This window comes from Entelurus aequoreus, linkage group LG03 (assembly GCF_033978785.1).
Source record: "Entelurus aequoreus isolate RoL-2023_Sb linkage group LG03, RoL_Eaeq_v1.1, whole genome shotgun sequence".
NCBI classification, from domain to species: domain Eukaryota; kingdom Metazoa; phylum Chordata; class Actinopteri; order Syngnathiformes; family Syngnathidae; genus Entelurus; species Entelurus aequoreus.
The window spans coordinates 50,872,535-50,885,163 of record NC_084733.1 but is presented as its reverse complement, the minus strand read 5'-3'; the positions used below and the strand labels follow the sequence as shown (position 1 = coordinate 50,885,163).

General features: G+C 37.9%; 1 protein-coding gene across 1 annotated transcript in view; it reads left to right on the top strand.

Annotated features, from left to right (window-relative positions):
- Positions 1-12,629, top strand: part of coq6 (coenzyme Q6 monooxygenase) — a 52,750-nt gene that overhangs the window by 499 nt on the left and 39,622 nt on the right. The window contains exon 2 of the mRNA XM_062042092.1: positions 28-162. Coding sequence (XP_061898076.1) covers positions 28-162 — 135 coding nt within the window. The remainder of the gene's footprint in view (positions 1-27; positions 163-12,629) is intronic.

Here is a 12,629-nt window from a genome sequence, read left to right as displayed (position 1 = left end):
ATATGTGATTTACCATTTCCCTGGCAGGTATGGATCCCAACTTGATGGGTAAGAAGGTCCTTCTTCTTGAAGCAGGCAACAAGAAAGTGATGGATAAAGTTCCTGACAGCTACAGCACCAGAGTCAGCTCCATAAGTCCAGGCTCTGCTACACTCCTCAATGGTAGTACCTTTTTTTTGTTTTATTTTGCCTATTGTTCACAATCCTTATGAGAACAAGAAGACCAAAGTTGGGTTTTTTTTGCATTCTGACATGTGGAGTGAATTATATTTATATAGCGCTTTTCTCGAGTGACTCAAAGCGCCTTTACATAGTGAAAACCAATATCTAAGTTACATTTAAACCACTGTGGGTGGCACTGGGAGCAGGTGGGTAAAGTGTCTTGCCCAAGGACACAACGGCAGTGACTAGGATGGCGGAAGCGGGGATCGAACCTGGAACCCTCAAGTTGCTGGCACGGCCACTCTACCAACCGAGCTATAACGATATGTAAAAATCGGTTTGTTCTTGGTGGCTACCAATGCAGCTAATGGGAGCAATCAATTCTACCCCTAAATCACTTTAAAATGCATTCAAAAACCGTCAACAATATTTCATTTATGTTCTGTAACCTGTATAATAACCAAACTGTAGCGACATTGTTATTGCAAGAGTGAACACGGAGGAACTCTTTTTCTAGCATAGTAACACATTGGTGCGCTACGGTAGCCGAAAAAGCTAACTACTGCAACCGATAAGCAAGCTTCTACGTCAGCAGGAAACGCATTTCTGTTTATAATGCACAACACTGTGACAGGACACCAATCTGTACTTACTGAAAAACATGAACAATCATATTACAGCATCTGTAAAGTGTTATTTAATGTTTTGTTTGTACACAGCTAGCCAGACAGCACATGCTGTCTGTCCTGATACACGCATGACGTGCTGCATATATCTTGAACAATTATTGAAATGTGACTCCCTCGATGAACAGTTAGTTGTCTGTTTGGTCCAGCCAGCCGGGGACGTTTTTTCCGGTTTTATTTGGGTAAGCACTCCATTTATATCAAAATAGCATGGCTTCAAATTTAACATTTTGCAGCTTCGAGTCACTTTCACCTCACTCTCTCGGCTTCCGTCTGCTCCAATGTTTTATGCTTCCTTCGTGCTCGCTTCTAGAAGCAGTAGTTCATCCTCCATATATTCAGATTAAGAAAATATAAGGTTATGAATCCTCATTTGTTCAAAAATAGTCGTCTACAATGACGATTACAAAGTCTGTCATAATTAGGACACGCATGCCTTTGTTTCCAGAAGTAGGAACACACATTTGTTGCCAGAAGTCGGAAGCGCACTGCTATGGAAACAGAAATACATGTGCCAGGGAATTAGTTCCGGCAATGATAAAATGACCAAAATATTGTACATATTACATATTGTTATGAACGTGTCTGTTGCTATATTTTATATATATATACTTTCAAAGTGTATATAAAAAGTTGATGGAGGGATTTGAAGATGTTTTAGATGGCTTTCAAGGTTACAATGGTGACTCGCATTAGCCGCATGTTCCTAGCGTTTTTTATTATCTTTAAAATCCTTTTGTCTCATTAAAGTACCAGTAGAGTGGAAAAACAAGTTGCCTCTACATAAAGTATTTCTGATTCTGATTCTGATTGAAGCTATTATCATATATGTCTGATTTATGACACCGAAAGACTTCCAAAGTTTGCGAATAAAAAGATATGAGCAAAATAGTATCAATGTCACAGAGATTCCCGAGCCATTTTGACACATAATGAGGAAGCTAGTCACGTGATCGCGTGACATTGCGCTATGAACCAAAGATCCCTTCCCTATCAACAACCATACTAATCAAGCAGAAATGCAGAGAATAATTTCGCCACACCTCGTGTGTGTGTGACAATCATTGGTACTTTAACTTTAACTTTGTGAGAGCCAACAGATATTACTTTTGGAAAAATTATGATCCAGGACCTTATATTTTTGAGCCCGAACACACAGAGGATGGGCACTAAGTTTTAGAAGCCGAGTGATGGATGCAGTTTCATTGTGACACTAGCATCCACAGCATTGCTAGGTACTAAACATATAAACTAACAATAACAAACCAGAATAAAACAAACACTTAATGTAATATTTTCACTCTCGCTGGGATGCCGACCGACGGGACGCTCACATAAATCCGTTCAGATGAAAATTCAATCGCAATCCTCACTGAGGGTTAAAAAAAGTTCCTGCAGGAAGCGTCTTGTGGGGTCTATTTCGCCATCTCGGGGGATGTGAAAGTCGAGCAGCCTGTCAGACCATGGCCACATTTGTCTACTACCAGGTGAGAGCTGCATGAATTATAATCAGAATCAGAATCAGAATCAGAAATACTTTATTAATCCCCGAGGGGAAATTAAGATTTTCAGCACAATCCCATTCAAGATCAGACAAACATTACAGGGAGACAGAACAGGATCGCTGACTGGTCTGCCAACTTCCGGCGCCCCTTACAAAAAAGGTGAGAAACAGGTAAACGCTGGGGGGGCAAAAAAATATTCAGTCTTAGCCTGGGCCCCTGGAGAGGAGATCCAGACTGAGGCCAAAGAAATAAAAAACTCATAGCCATGGTACACATAAGCATGTGTGTAAAAGGGTAACATCAAACATCGAAGAACACAAATGACATTAAAGACATTAAACGAGCAAAGCTGATGCAACCAGCCATTTCTACATACAGCTACAAAAGTAAAAACAACAACTAAAAATAAAATACATATACACTGTGGTGGCGTCTGTGGTGTTCCACGCCATTGTCTGCTGGAGTGGGGGGAGCATGGCCAGAGACAGGTGATTGCACCCTCGGCCACCCACTAACTCTCGGTCGGTGTCCAGTCCGCATGGATGAGCAAGGATGCGTCGAAGGAGACCGAAGTGTCCGATACACGCTCATTCAGCCAAGACACTGTGAAGCTTGCCCGTCCCGGCGCTCAGCGTTAGCTCCGCAGCCCTGTCTCTTCATCCGCATCTCCTCCAGTCTCTCCAAACGGACTCTGGTGTGGCAGAGACCCAGCAGCTGGTCTGCATGGCCAAAAGGCTCCCGGGAGGCAGATCCAGAAGTTCACAAAAAAGCACCGCAGAAGTCACGAAAGTGCCACCCCTTGTCGCACAGTCCCAAAGGGTCCCAAACCAAAAGTAAAAAAATAAATAAAACCCACATGAAAACAACAGGGAAAAACCAGGAACACAAAAGGAAAAGGAAAAGAGCACAGAGCCCCTGCCAACAGTAGCCACTACATCGGCGCCATCTTGGAAAAATAAATTAAAAAATTAAAAATATCTACAATTTACTTTTACAAATTTGAGACGAAACAGAAGCAGCTGTCGGCTCAGTGTGTCAACAATAGCAGCGTAAGCTAGCTTTAGCGCACTGCTATCAATGCACTGCTAAAATAGTCCGTCTGCATCGGCGCTTATAATAACAATATCACTCATATTTAGTTAATTTTCAGGTCACGACATGTACGGTGAATGGAATATTGTTGGCAGTTTCTGGATGTTTTTAGAGAGAGTATAACGAGCGCAACCGAGGACCATTGATATGTTGAATCAATTGTTAACTATTTATTTCTGATTTCAAATGCATAAAAAAGCCAAGCATATGTGTTCTTGTCTTACATAAGGATTGTGGGTGATAAATACCACGTCTTTCCAATTTTTGCGTATTTCCAGTATGACTAATCTGATAACATTGTCACAGTGCAGAAGCGTTACTACTGTGATGTCAGTCCCTAAAAATATCCAAAGGTATTCAGAGCGAAATATTTAAAATGGCTGACTGAATTTGTGGCATTTTGTGATGTTTAAATGGTGTTTTCACATACTTGCGGATTTTAAATACAATTGGATGTGGTTTAATGGATACATCCATCCATCCGTTTTCTACCGCTTGGCCCTTTCGGGGTCGCGGGGGGTGCTGGAGACCATCCCAGCTGGACTCGGGCGGAAGGCGGGGACACACCCTGGACAAGTCGCCACCTCATCGCAGGGCCAACACAGATAAACAGACAACATTCACACCAACATTCACACACTATGGTCAATTTGATGTTGCCCATCAACCTATCCCCTGGTGCATGTCTTTGGAGGTGGGAGGAAGCCGGAGTACCCGGAGGGAACCCATGCAGAATGAAACACAAATAAGCATATAAAGTGAACTTGTTTTTCCACTCTACTGTTTCTTTAAAGTAGTATTTTAAGATGGAAGTGCTTCGGTCAAAAACAAAAAAATAACTTCTTCCCGCAGAGTGTACATAATACTCAATGATCTACTAAGGTCTCAAATAACACGTGCTAAATAGCATGGGCAAACAATAAAGTTGTGTGTACTATAGTGGGTATGTTGCGTGTGATGTACTAAGGTTGTGCAGGGTTTCCCCTAGCTTGCCAATATACTTGTGGCGGTGGGGGCGCGGCTATGGGCGTGGTCAATATGACAGATTCATATAATTTGCATAACGGTTGCATATATTTTCTATAAAAAAGGCTAAAAAGTGTTCATACATTTAAAAACAAATGTGTGTTGTTATTAATTGGTATTAACATTTTAAAAAAATTTTAACATGGTTTTGCTCTATTTTTATCATTATTATTATTGTACAATCTAACACAGGCCATATACCAGTAAAAGTGAGTTGACTCTCCAATAACAGATATAAGATGAAGTGGAACCTTTATTTACGAACTTAATTTGTTCTTGAACATGGTTGGCAAACTGAAAAGTTTGTATAGTGAAGCAGAGTGCCTCATAAAAAGCAATGTAAACATTAATAATTGGTTCACGGTATGAAGATTTCTTATCAGTTATTGTGACCAAAATGATCACTGTTATCATTATTATCGCTCAAAATCTCACACTAAAAAAATGTAAGGATTTTGCAAAAGGGCACCTGATGGCCATATGACGTAACTGCACTTTTTGTCTATATATATAAAATAGTGTGAGATCTAATCTTACACGTAGGGCTACACAATTATAGCCAAAATAAACATTATCCATATATTAAAAGACAAATACTTGTGTTTTTGTTCATTAATAGTATCAACATGTCATCTTTTTCTCATTACATGATGCCTTTATCTCTATTTTTACATTGTGATAGTGAAGTATTTTTTTAAGTTATGTACATTACCATGTACTAAATGTAAGTACATGTACATGCTGTATAGGGACATGTCTATTAAAAGTTTGAGCAGAATTAACTATACACAATAAAACATTACCAAAATGTAATAACTCCAAAGCATGCATATATATATATATATATATATATATATATATATATATATATATATATATATATATATATATATATATATATATATACTACCGTTCAAAAGTTTGGGGTCACATTGAAATGTCCTTATTTTTTAAGGAAAAGCACTGTACTTTTCAATGAAGATAACTTTAAACTAGTCTTAACTTTAAAGAAATACACTCTATACATTGCTAATGTGGTAAATGACTTTTCTAGCTCCAAATGTCTGGTTTTTGGTGCAATATCTACATAGGTGTATAGAGGCCCATTTCCAGAAACTATAACTCCAGTGTTCTAATGGTACAATGTGTTTGCTCATTGGCTCAGAAGGCTAATTGATGATTAGAAAACCCTTGTGCAATCATGTTCACACATCTGAAAACAGTTTAGCTCGTTACAGAAGCTACAAAACGGACCTTCCTTTGAGCAGATTGAGTTTCTGGAGCATCACATTTGTGGGGTCAATTAAACGCTCAAAATGGCCAGAAAAAGAGAACTTTCATCTGAAACTCGACAGTCTATTCTTGTTCTTAGAAATGAAGGCTATTCCACAAAATTGTTTGGGTGACCCCAAACTTTTGAACGGTAGTGTATGTATGTATATATATATATATATATATATATATATATATATATATATATATATATATATATATATATATATATATATATATATATATATATATATATATATATATATATATATATATATATATATATATATGTATGTGTATATATATATGTGTATATGTATATATATATATATATATATATATATATATATATATATATATATATATATATATGTATGTGTATATATATATGTGTATATGTATATATATATATATATATATATATATATGTATGTGTATATATATATGTGTATATGTATATATATATATATATATATATATGTATGTGTGTATATATATATGTGTATATGTATATATATATATATATATATATATATATATATATATATATATATATATATATATATATATATATATATATATATATATATTAGGGCTGCAACTAACGATTAATTTGATAATCGATTAATCTGTCGATTATAACTTCGATTAATCGGTTAATAATTGGATAAAAGAGACAAACTACATTTCTATCCTTTCCAGTATTTTATTGGAAAACACAGTATACTGGCGCCATGTTCTTTCAACTTGCCAAATAAAACAAGAAAAATGTTACAAAAGTGCACACTTTTGACACCCCTGCTATAGATAATAAAAAATTAAATCTGATAAATCTATCGATAAAAAGCAGAGCCTGACGACGCATGCACGTTTATCATAACTCTCTCGCTCTCTCTGTCTCTGCCCCTCCCTCACGAATGCTGCTGCACGCACAATTTGTTTTGTTTTTAACCTTCTTAACCCTGAACGTACATTGAAAATACATGCAACCCTAACTCAAAATGCCGGACATATGAGGCATTTAAGAAACACCGCCCGGACAGCCCCACAAAAGAGGACATGTCCGGTGAAAAGAGGACGTATGGTCAGGACCTAGCCCGGTCGCTGCTAGAAACGAAACCCCCGTACCGAAACGGTTCGATACAAATACACGTACCGTTACACACCTATTATTTTGATTATTGTTTCTCAGCTGTTTGTAAATGTTGCAGTTTATAAATAAAGGTTAAAAAAAAAAAAAAACGTAGCCTCAGCGCATGCGCATAGCATAGATCCAACGAATGGATGACTAAATTAATCGCCAACTATTTATATATATATATATATATATATATATATATATATATATATATATATATATATATATATATATATATATATATATATATATATATATATATATATATATATATATATATATATATTTATATATGTATATACATATACATGTATATACTGTGTATATACAGTTGTGCTCATAAGTTTACATACCCTGGGAGAATTTATGATTTCTTGGCCATTCTTCGGAGAATATGAATGATAACCTTTCTTCCACTCTTGCTTAATAGTTGTGTGAAGCTATTTATTGGCAAACAACTGTGTTTACTCTTTTTAAATCAAAATGACAAAAGAAAGTACCCAAATGACCCTGATCAAAAGTTTACATTCCCCAGTGACTTTGATCTGATAACATGCACAAAAGTTGACACAAACAGGTTTGAATGGCTAATCAAGGTTCCAATTCTCACCTGTGACCTGTTTGTTTGTAATTAATGTGTGTGTATAAAAGGTCAGTGAGTTTCTGGGCTTCTGACAGACCATTGCATCTTTTATCCAGTGCTGCACAGATGTTTCTGGATTCTGAGTCATGGGGAAGGCAAAAGAATTGTCAAAGGATCTGCGAGAAAAGGTCATTGAACTGCATAAAACAGGAAAGGGGTATAAAAATATATCCAAGGAATTGAGAATGCCAATCAGCAGTGTTCAAATGCTGATTAAGAAGTGGTAAATGAGGGATTCAGGCAGACCAGCAAAGATTTCAGCCACAACAGCCAGGAAAATTGTTCGAGATGCAAAGAAAAATCCACAAATAACTTCAGCTGAAATACAGGACTCTCTGAAAAATTGTGGTGTGGCTGTTTCAAGATGCACAATAAGGAGGCACTTGAAGACAAATGGGCTGCATGGTCGAGTCGCCAGAAGAAAGCCATTTCTGTGCAAATGTCACAAAGTATCCCGCTTACATTACGCCAAACAGCACAGAGACAAGCCTCAAAACTTCTGGAACAAAGTAATTTGGAGTGATTGCTTTCTTCTGGCGACTCGACCATGCAGCCCATTTGTCTTCAAGTGCCTCCTTATTGTGCATCTTGAAACAGCCACACCACAATTTTTCAGAGTTGTGTTATCATTCATATTCTCTGAAGAATGGCCAAGAAATCATAATTTCTCCCAGGGTATGTAAACTTATGAGCACAACTGTATATACACAGTATATACATGTATATGTACGTACATATATATATATATATATATATATATATACTGTGTATATATATATTAGGGCTGCAACAACTAATCGATTAAATCGATTAAAAATAGTTGGCGATTAATTTAGTCATCGATTTGTTGTATACACAGTATTTTAGGGGAAGCTGAACTTCCCTTGCAGTCTTGGAGCAATCGCCACTGCAGTCTCCAATCCCTTGCAAGTCTTGTAGTTGAACAGCCTCTGGCATGTTAGAACAAGGCAGGTAAAGGAAGTTGGCAGGTCAGATCTGTAACTTTGGAACAAGGATTGGCTCTCAGAGCTATTTGGTGCTGTGCAGATGCCATCGGCCCACCCCCAAGCAGCTATGTTGTGGAACATCCAGCAGACAACTTTATTCTGCGGCACTTTTTCTGTGTTTTCTGAAGAATACAGTCGCAAGAAAATGCAATGTAGCAAGAAGTTTTTCGTCTTTCATATATGAGATGTTTTGATTTGTAATTGGTGTCTACTTGCTCCAAATCAGCCCTTACTGTAAATCATCCAGCAGCTCAAAAATGTAATTGCAGAATTCTGTCATTGCACCAATCATCTCCTTCCTGCTACATAGACTGCAGCCATATATGTGTGTAACATTGCCAGTTTGCTCGTATCTTTCTTTGCTTTAGATGCAAAAACAGCAGTCACAAAACAGTTTCAGGTTTGATGTGACAAAATGATTACATCTTCATATTCTCCGAGTATTGCTGGCGTTCTGGTAATCTATTTATTTTATTTTATTTATTTATCTAATCTATTTATTTTGCATACACAATCAAGCCTGTGCTAGCGACCACATGTCTATGGCTGCAATAAAACATTTCCCCTGCAGAGAAAAGTAGTATTATAAACCTTGTCTAGGCTGCCTTACTTTGCATTCCAAAATATTTTTTTACTTCATATAGCAGCCACTAATATCAAAACTTGTTGTAATGATGCATGCTGTTGATAGATGGAGTCTTACACCTAAAATCCACTGAGTGCATTTAAAGGTGCCATATGTAGTAATGTGGCCACAAATGGTACTGCAATCACAGTCAAAATTCTGTAGTCCCCTCCCACTCTCCATGACTGAGGTTGCCAGATATGCAGCCGAATCCGAATCCTACTCCAAGGAACTTCAAATGGCAATCGACGAGTCCTACGCTGTAGGTTTCCCTTGTTTATGCTTCTTGCAAGATGGTTTACTAAGTTATTATGCCACATTTTACTGATGTCGATTAGGCAAATGTATTTGTAAAGTTACGCAGCAATATTTTCGTCTGGTGCCGGGACAGATTGTTGGTATTACCCTGCTAAAATGTCTAGTTTGACCACACGGACCACCATCGAAATAATTTTTAAATCATAATATATAATAATATAGTATATATCGCATAGGCCTACTTTGATGGCAAGTCAAGGCCAATAGTAAAATTACTGCCACATTTCGTTCAGCATAACTCCATGTTGCATCCAACCTGACGCACTGCATTGTCTTCCATTTACGCACATCACCATCTTTCAGAGCATAGTGCAATTCTATGAGCCAACCTACGTTACGCAAAAAACACGTTACACATTAATCATATAGCCTACTACCATGTCAATACACAAAGTAATAAATCATTATCGTATTTTTCGGACTATAAGTCGCAGTTTTTTTCATAGTTTGGCCGGGGGTGCGACTTATACTCAGGAGCGACTTATGTGTGAAATTATTAACACATTACCGTAAAATATCAAATAATATTATTTAGCTCATTCACGTAAGAGTCGAGACGTATAAGATTTCATCGGATTTAGCGATTAGGTGTGACAGATTGTTTGGTAAACGTATAGCATGTTCTATATGTTATAGTTATTTGAATGACTCTTACCATAATATGTTACGTTAACATACCAGGCACATTCTCAGTTGGTTATTTATGCATCATATAACGTACACTTATTCAGCCTGTTGTTCACTATTCTTTATTTACCGTATTGTCCGCACTATAAGGCGCACCGGATTATAAGGCGCACCTTCGATTAATGGCCTATTTTAAAACTTTGTTAAGGCGCACCGCATTATAAGGCGCACCGCATTATAAGGCGCATAGAATAGACGCTACAGTAGAGGCTGGGGTTACTTTATGCATCCCGTAGTTGCGAGACCTGTTGTGGCTCAATATTGGTCCATATATAAGGCGCACCGGATTATAAGGCGCACTGTCATCTTTTGAGAAAATTGGAGGTTTTTAGGTGCGCCTTATAGTGCGTAAAATACGGTATTTTAAATTGCCTTTCAAATGTCTATTCATGGTGTTGGGTTTTATCAAAAAAAAATTCCCCAAAAAATGCGATTTATACTCCAGTGCGGCTTATATATGTTTTTTTCCTTCTTTATTGTGCATTTTCCGCCGGTGCGACTTATACTCCGAAAAATACGGTACATGTAATGCATTATATTGTGCCAAGCAACATATGTGTTTGATGCACATACCAGAAACCACAATTAGCCGTGCTAATGTTGGAACGCATTTCCTCAGCATATCTGCAAAATGAGGACAAAATAGGCATGGACACTACCACCCATATCCACATAAGTTTTATTTGTCGAAAATATTTTTTGCCCTGTCAGTTGGATGACACATCGACATACAGGCTAACGAGCATATATTTGCCCCGTTAGCCTATATGTCGATGTCTCATTGACCGGGCTAGCATGCTAAGAATGCGCTGCACGGACATACTAGCTTTGTTAGACAAGATCATAGACTGTATTGGACAATATAGTTTACATACAAAATGTCCATTTCTATTTATTACAAATAATAAGAAAACATAAGTGCCTGACTTACCTATCAAGGAGGAAATTAGCAAGTTTGCCATCAGATGGAAAAATCTTCTCCGCCTTTAAAGGCCTACTGAAACCCACTACTACCGACCACGCTGTCTGATAGTTTATATATCAATGATGAAATCTTACCAATGCAACACATGCCAATAAGGCCAGGTTAACTTATAAAGTGCAATTTAAAATTTCCCGGCAAACTTCCGGCTGAAAACGTTTCGATATGATGACGTTTGCGCGTGACGTCAATCGTTGAAGCGGAAGTATTCGGAGCCCATTGAATCCAATACAAAAAGCTCTGTTTTCATCTCAAAATTCCACAGTATTCTGGACATCTGTGTTGGTGAATCTTTTGCAATTTGTTTAATGAACAATGGAGGCTGCAAAGAAGAAAGTTGTAGGTGTGATCAGTGTATTAGCGGCAGGCTACAGCAAAACAACCAGGAGGACTTTGAGATGGATAGGAGACGCGCTAGCCGGCGACCTCAAATTGACTTCCTCCGTCTCCGGGCCGCCGACCGCATCGGTGATCGGGTGATGTCCTTCGTCGTACTGTCAATCGCTGGAACGCAGGTGAGCACGGGTCGTGATGAGCAGATGAGAGCTGGCGTAGGTGCAGAGCTAATGTTTTTAGCATAGCTCTTTCGAGGTTCCGTAGCTAAGTTAGCTTCAATGGCGTCGTTAGCAACAGCATTGCTAAGCTTCGCCAAGCTGGAAAGCATTAACCGTGTAGTTACATGTCCAGAGTTTGGTAGTATTGTTGATCTTCTGTCTATCCTTCCAGTCAGGGGCTTATTTGTTTTGTTTCTATCTGCATTTAAGCACGATGCTATCACGTTAGCTCAGTAGCTAAAGTGCTTCACCAATGTATTGTTGTGGAGATAAAAGTCACTGTGAATGTCCATTTTGCGTTCTTGACTCTCATTTTCAAGAGGATATAGTATCCGAGGTGGTTTAAAATACAAATCTGTGATCCACAATAGAAAAAGGAGAAAGTGTGGAATCCAATGAACCCTTGTACCTAAGTTACGGTCAGAGCGAAAAAAGATACGTCCTGCACTGCACTGTAATCCTTCACTCTAACGTTCCTCATCCACGAATCTTTCATCCTCGCTCAAATTAATGGGGTAATCGTCGCTTTCTCGGTCCGAATCTCTCTCGCTGCATTGTAAACAATGGGAAAATGTGAGGAGTCCTTACTCCGGTGACGTCACGCTACTTCCGGTATAGGCAAGGCTTTTTTTTTATCAGCGACCAAAAGTTGCAAACTTTATCGTCGTTGTTCTCTACTAAATCCTTTCAGCAAAAATATGGCAATATCGCGAAATGATCAAGTATTACACATAGAATGGATCTGCTATCCCCGTTTAAATAAAAAAAAATCATTTCAGTAGGCCTTTAATTGTCTCCATCTTTCAAAGGCATCCCGATACAAATCCTTGTTTTGTTCCTGGCATTGTCATGAATAAGTGGAGAATCATAACGACACCTTTTAGATTTACTAAGGTCCGACAGGTCTTACCAGTGGCAGTAGCTCGATGAAG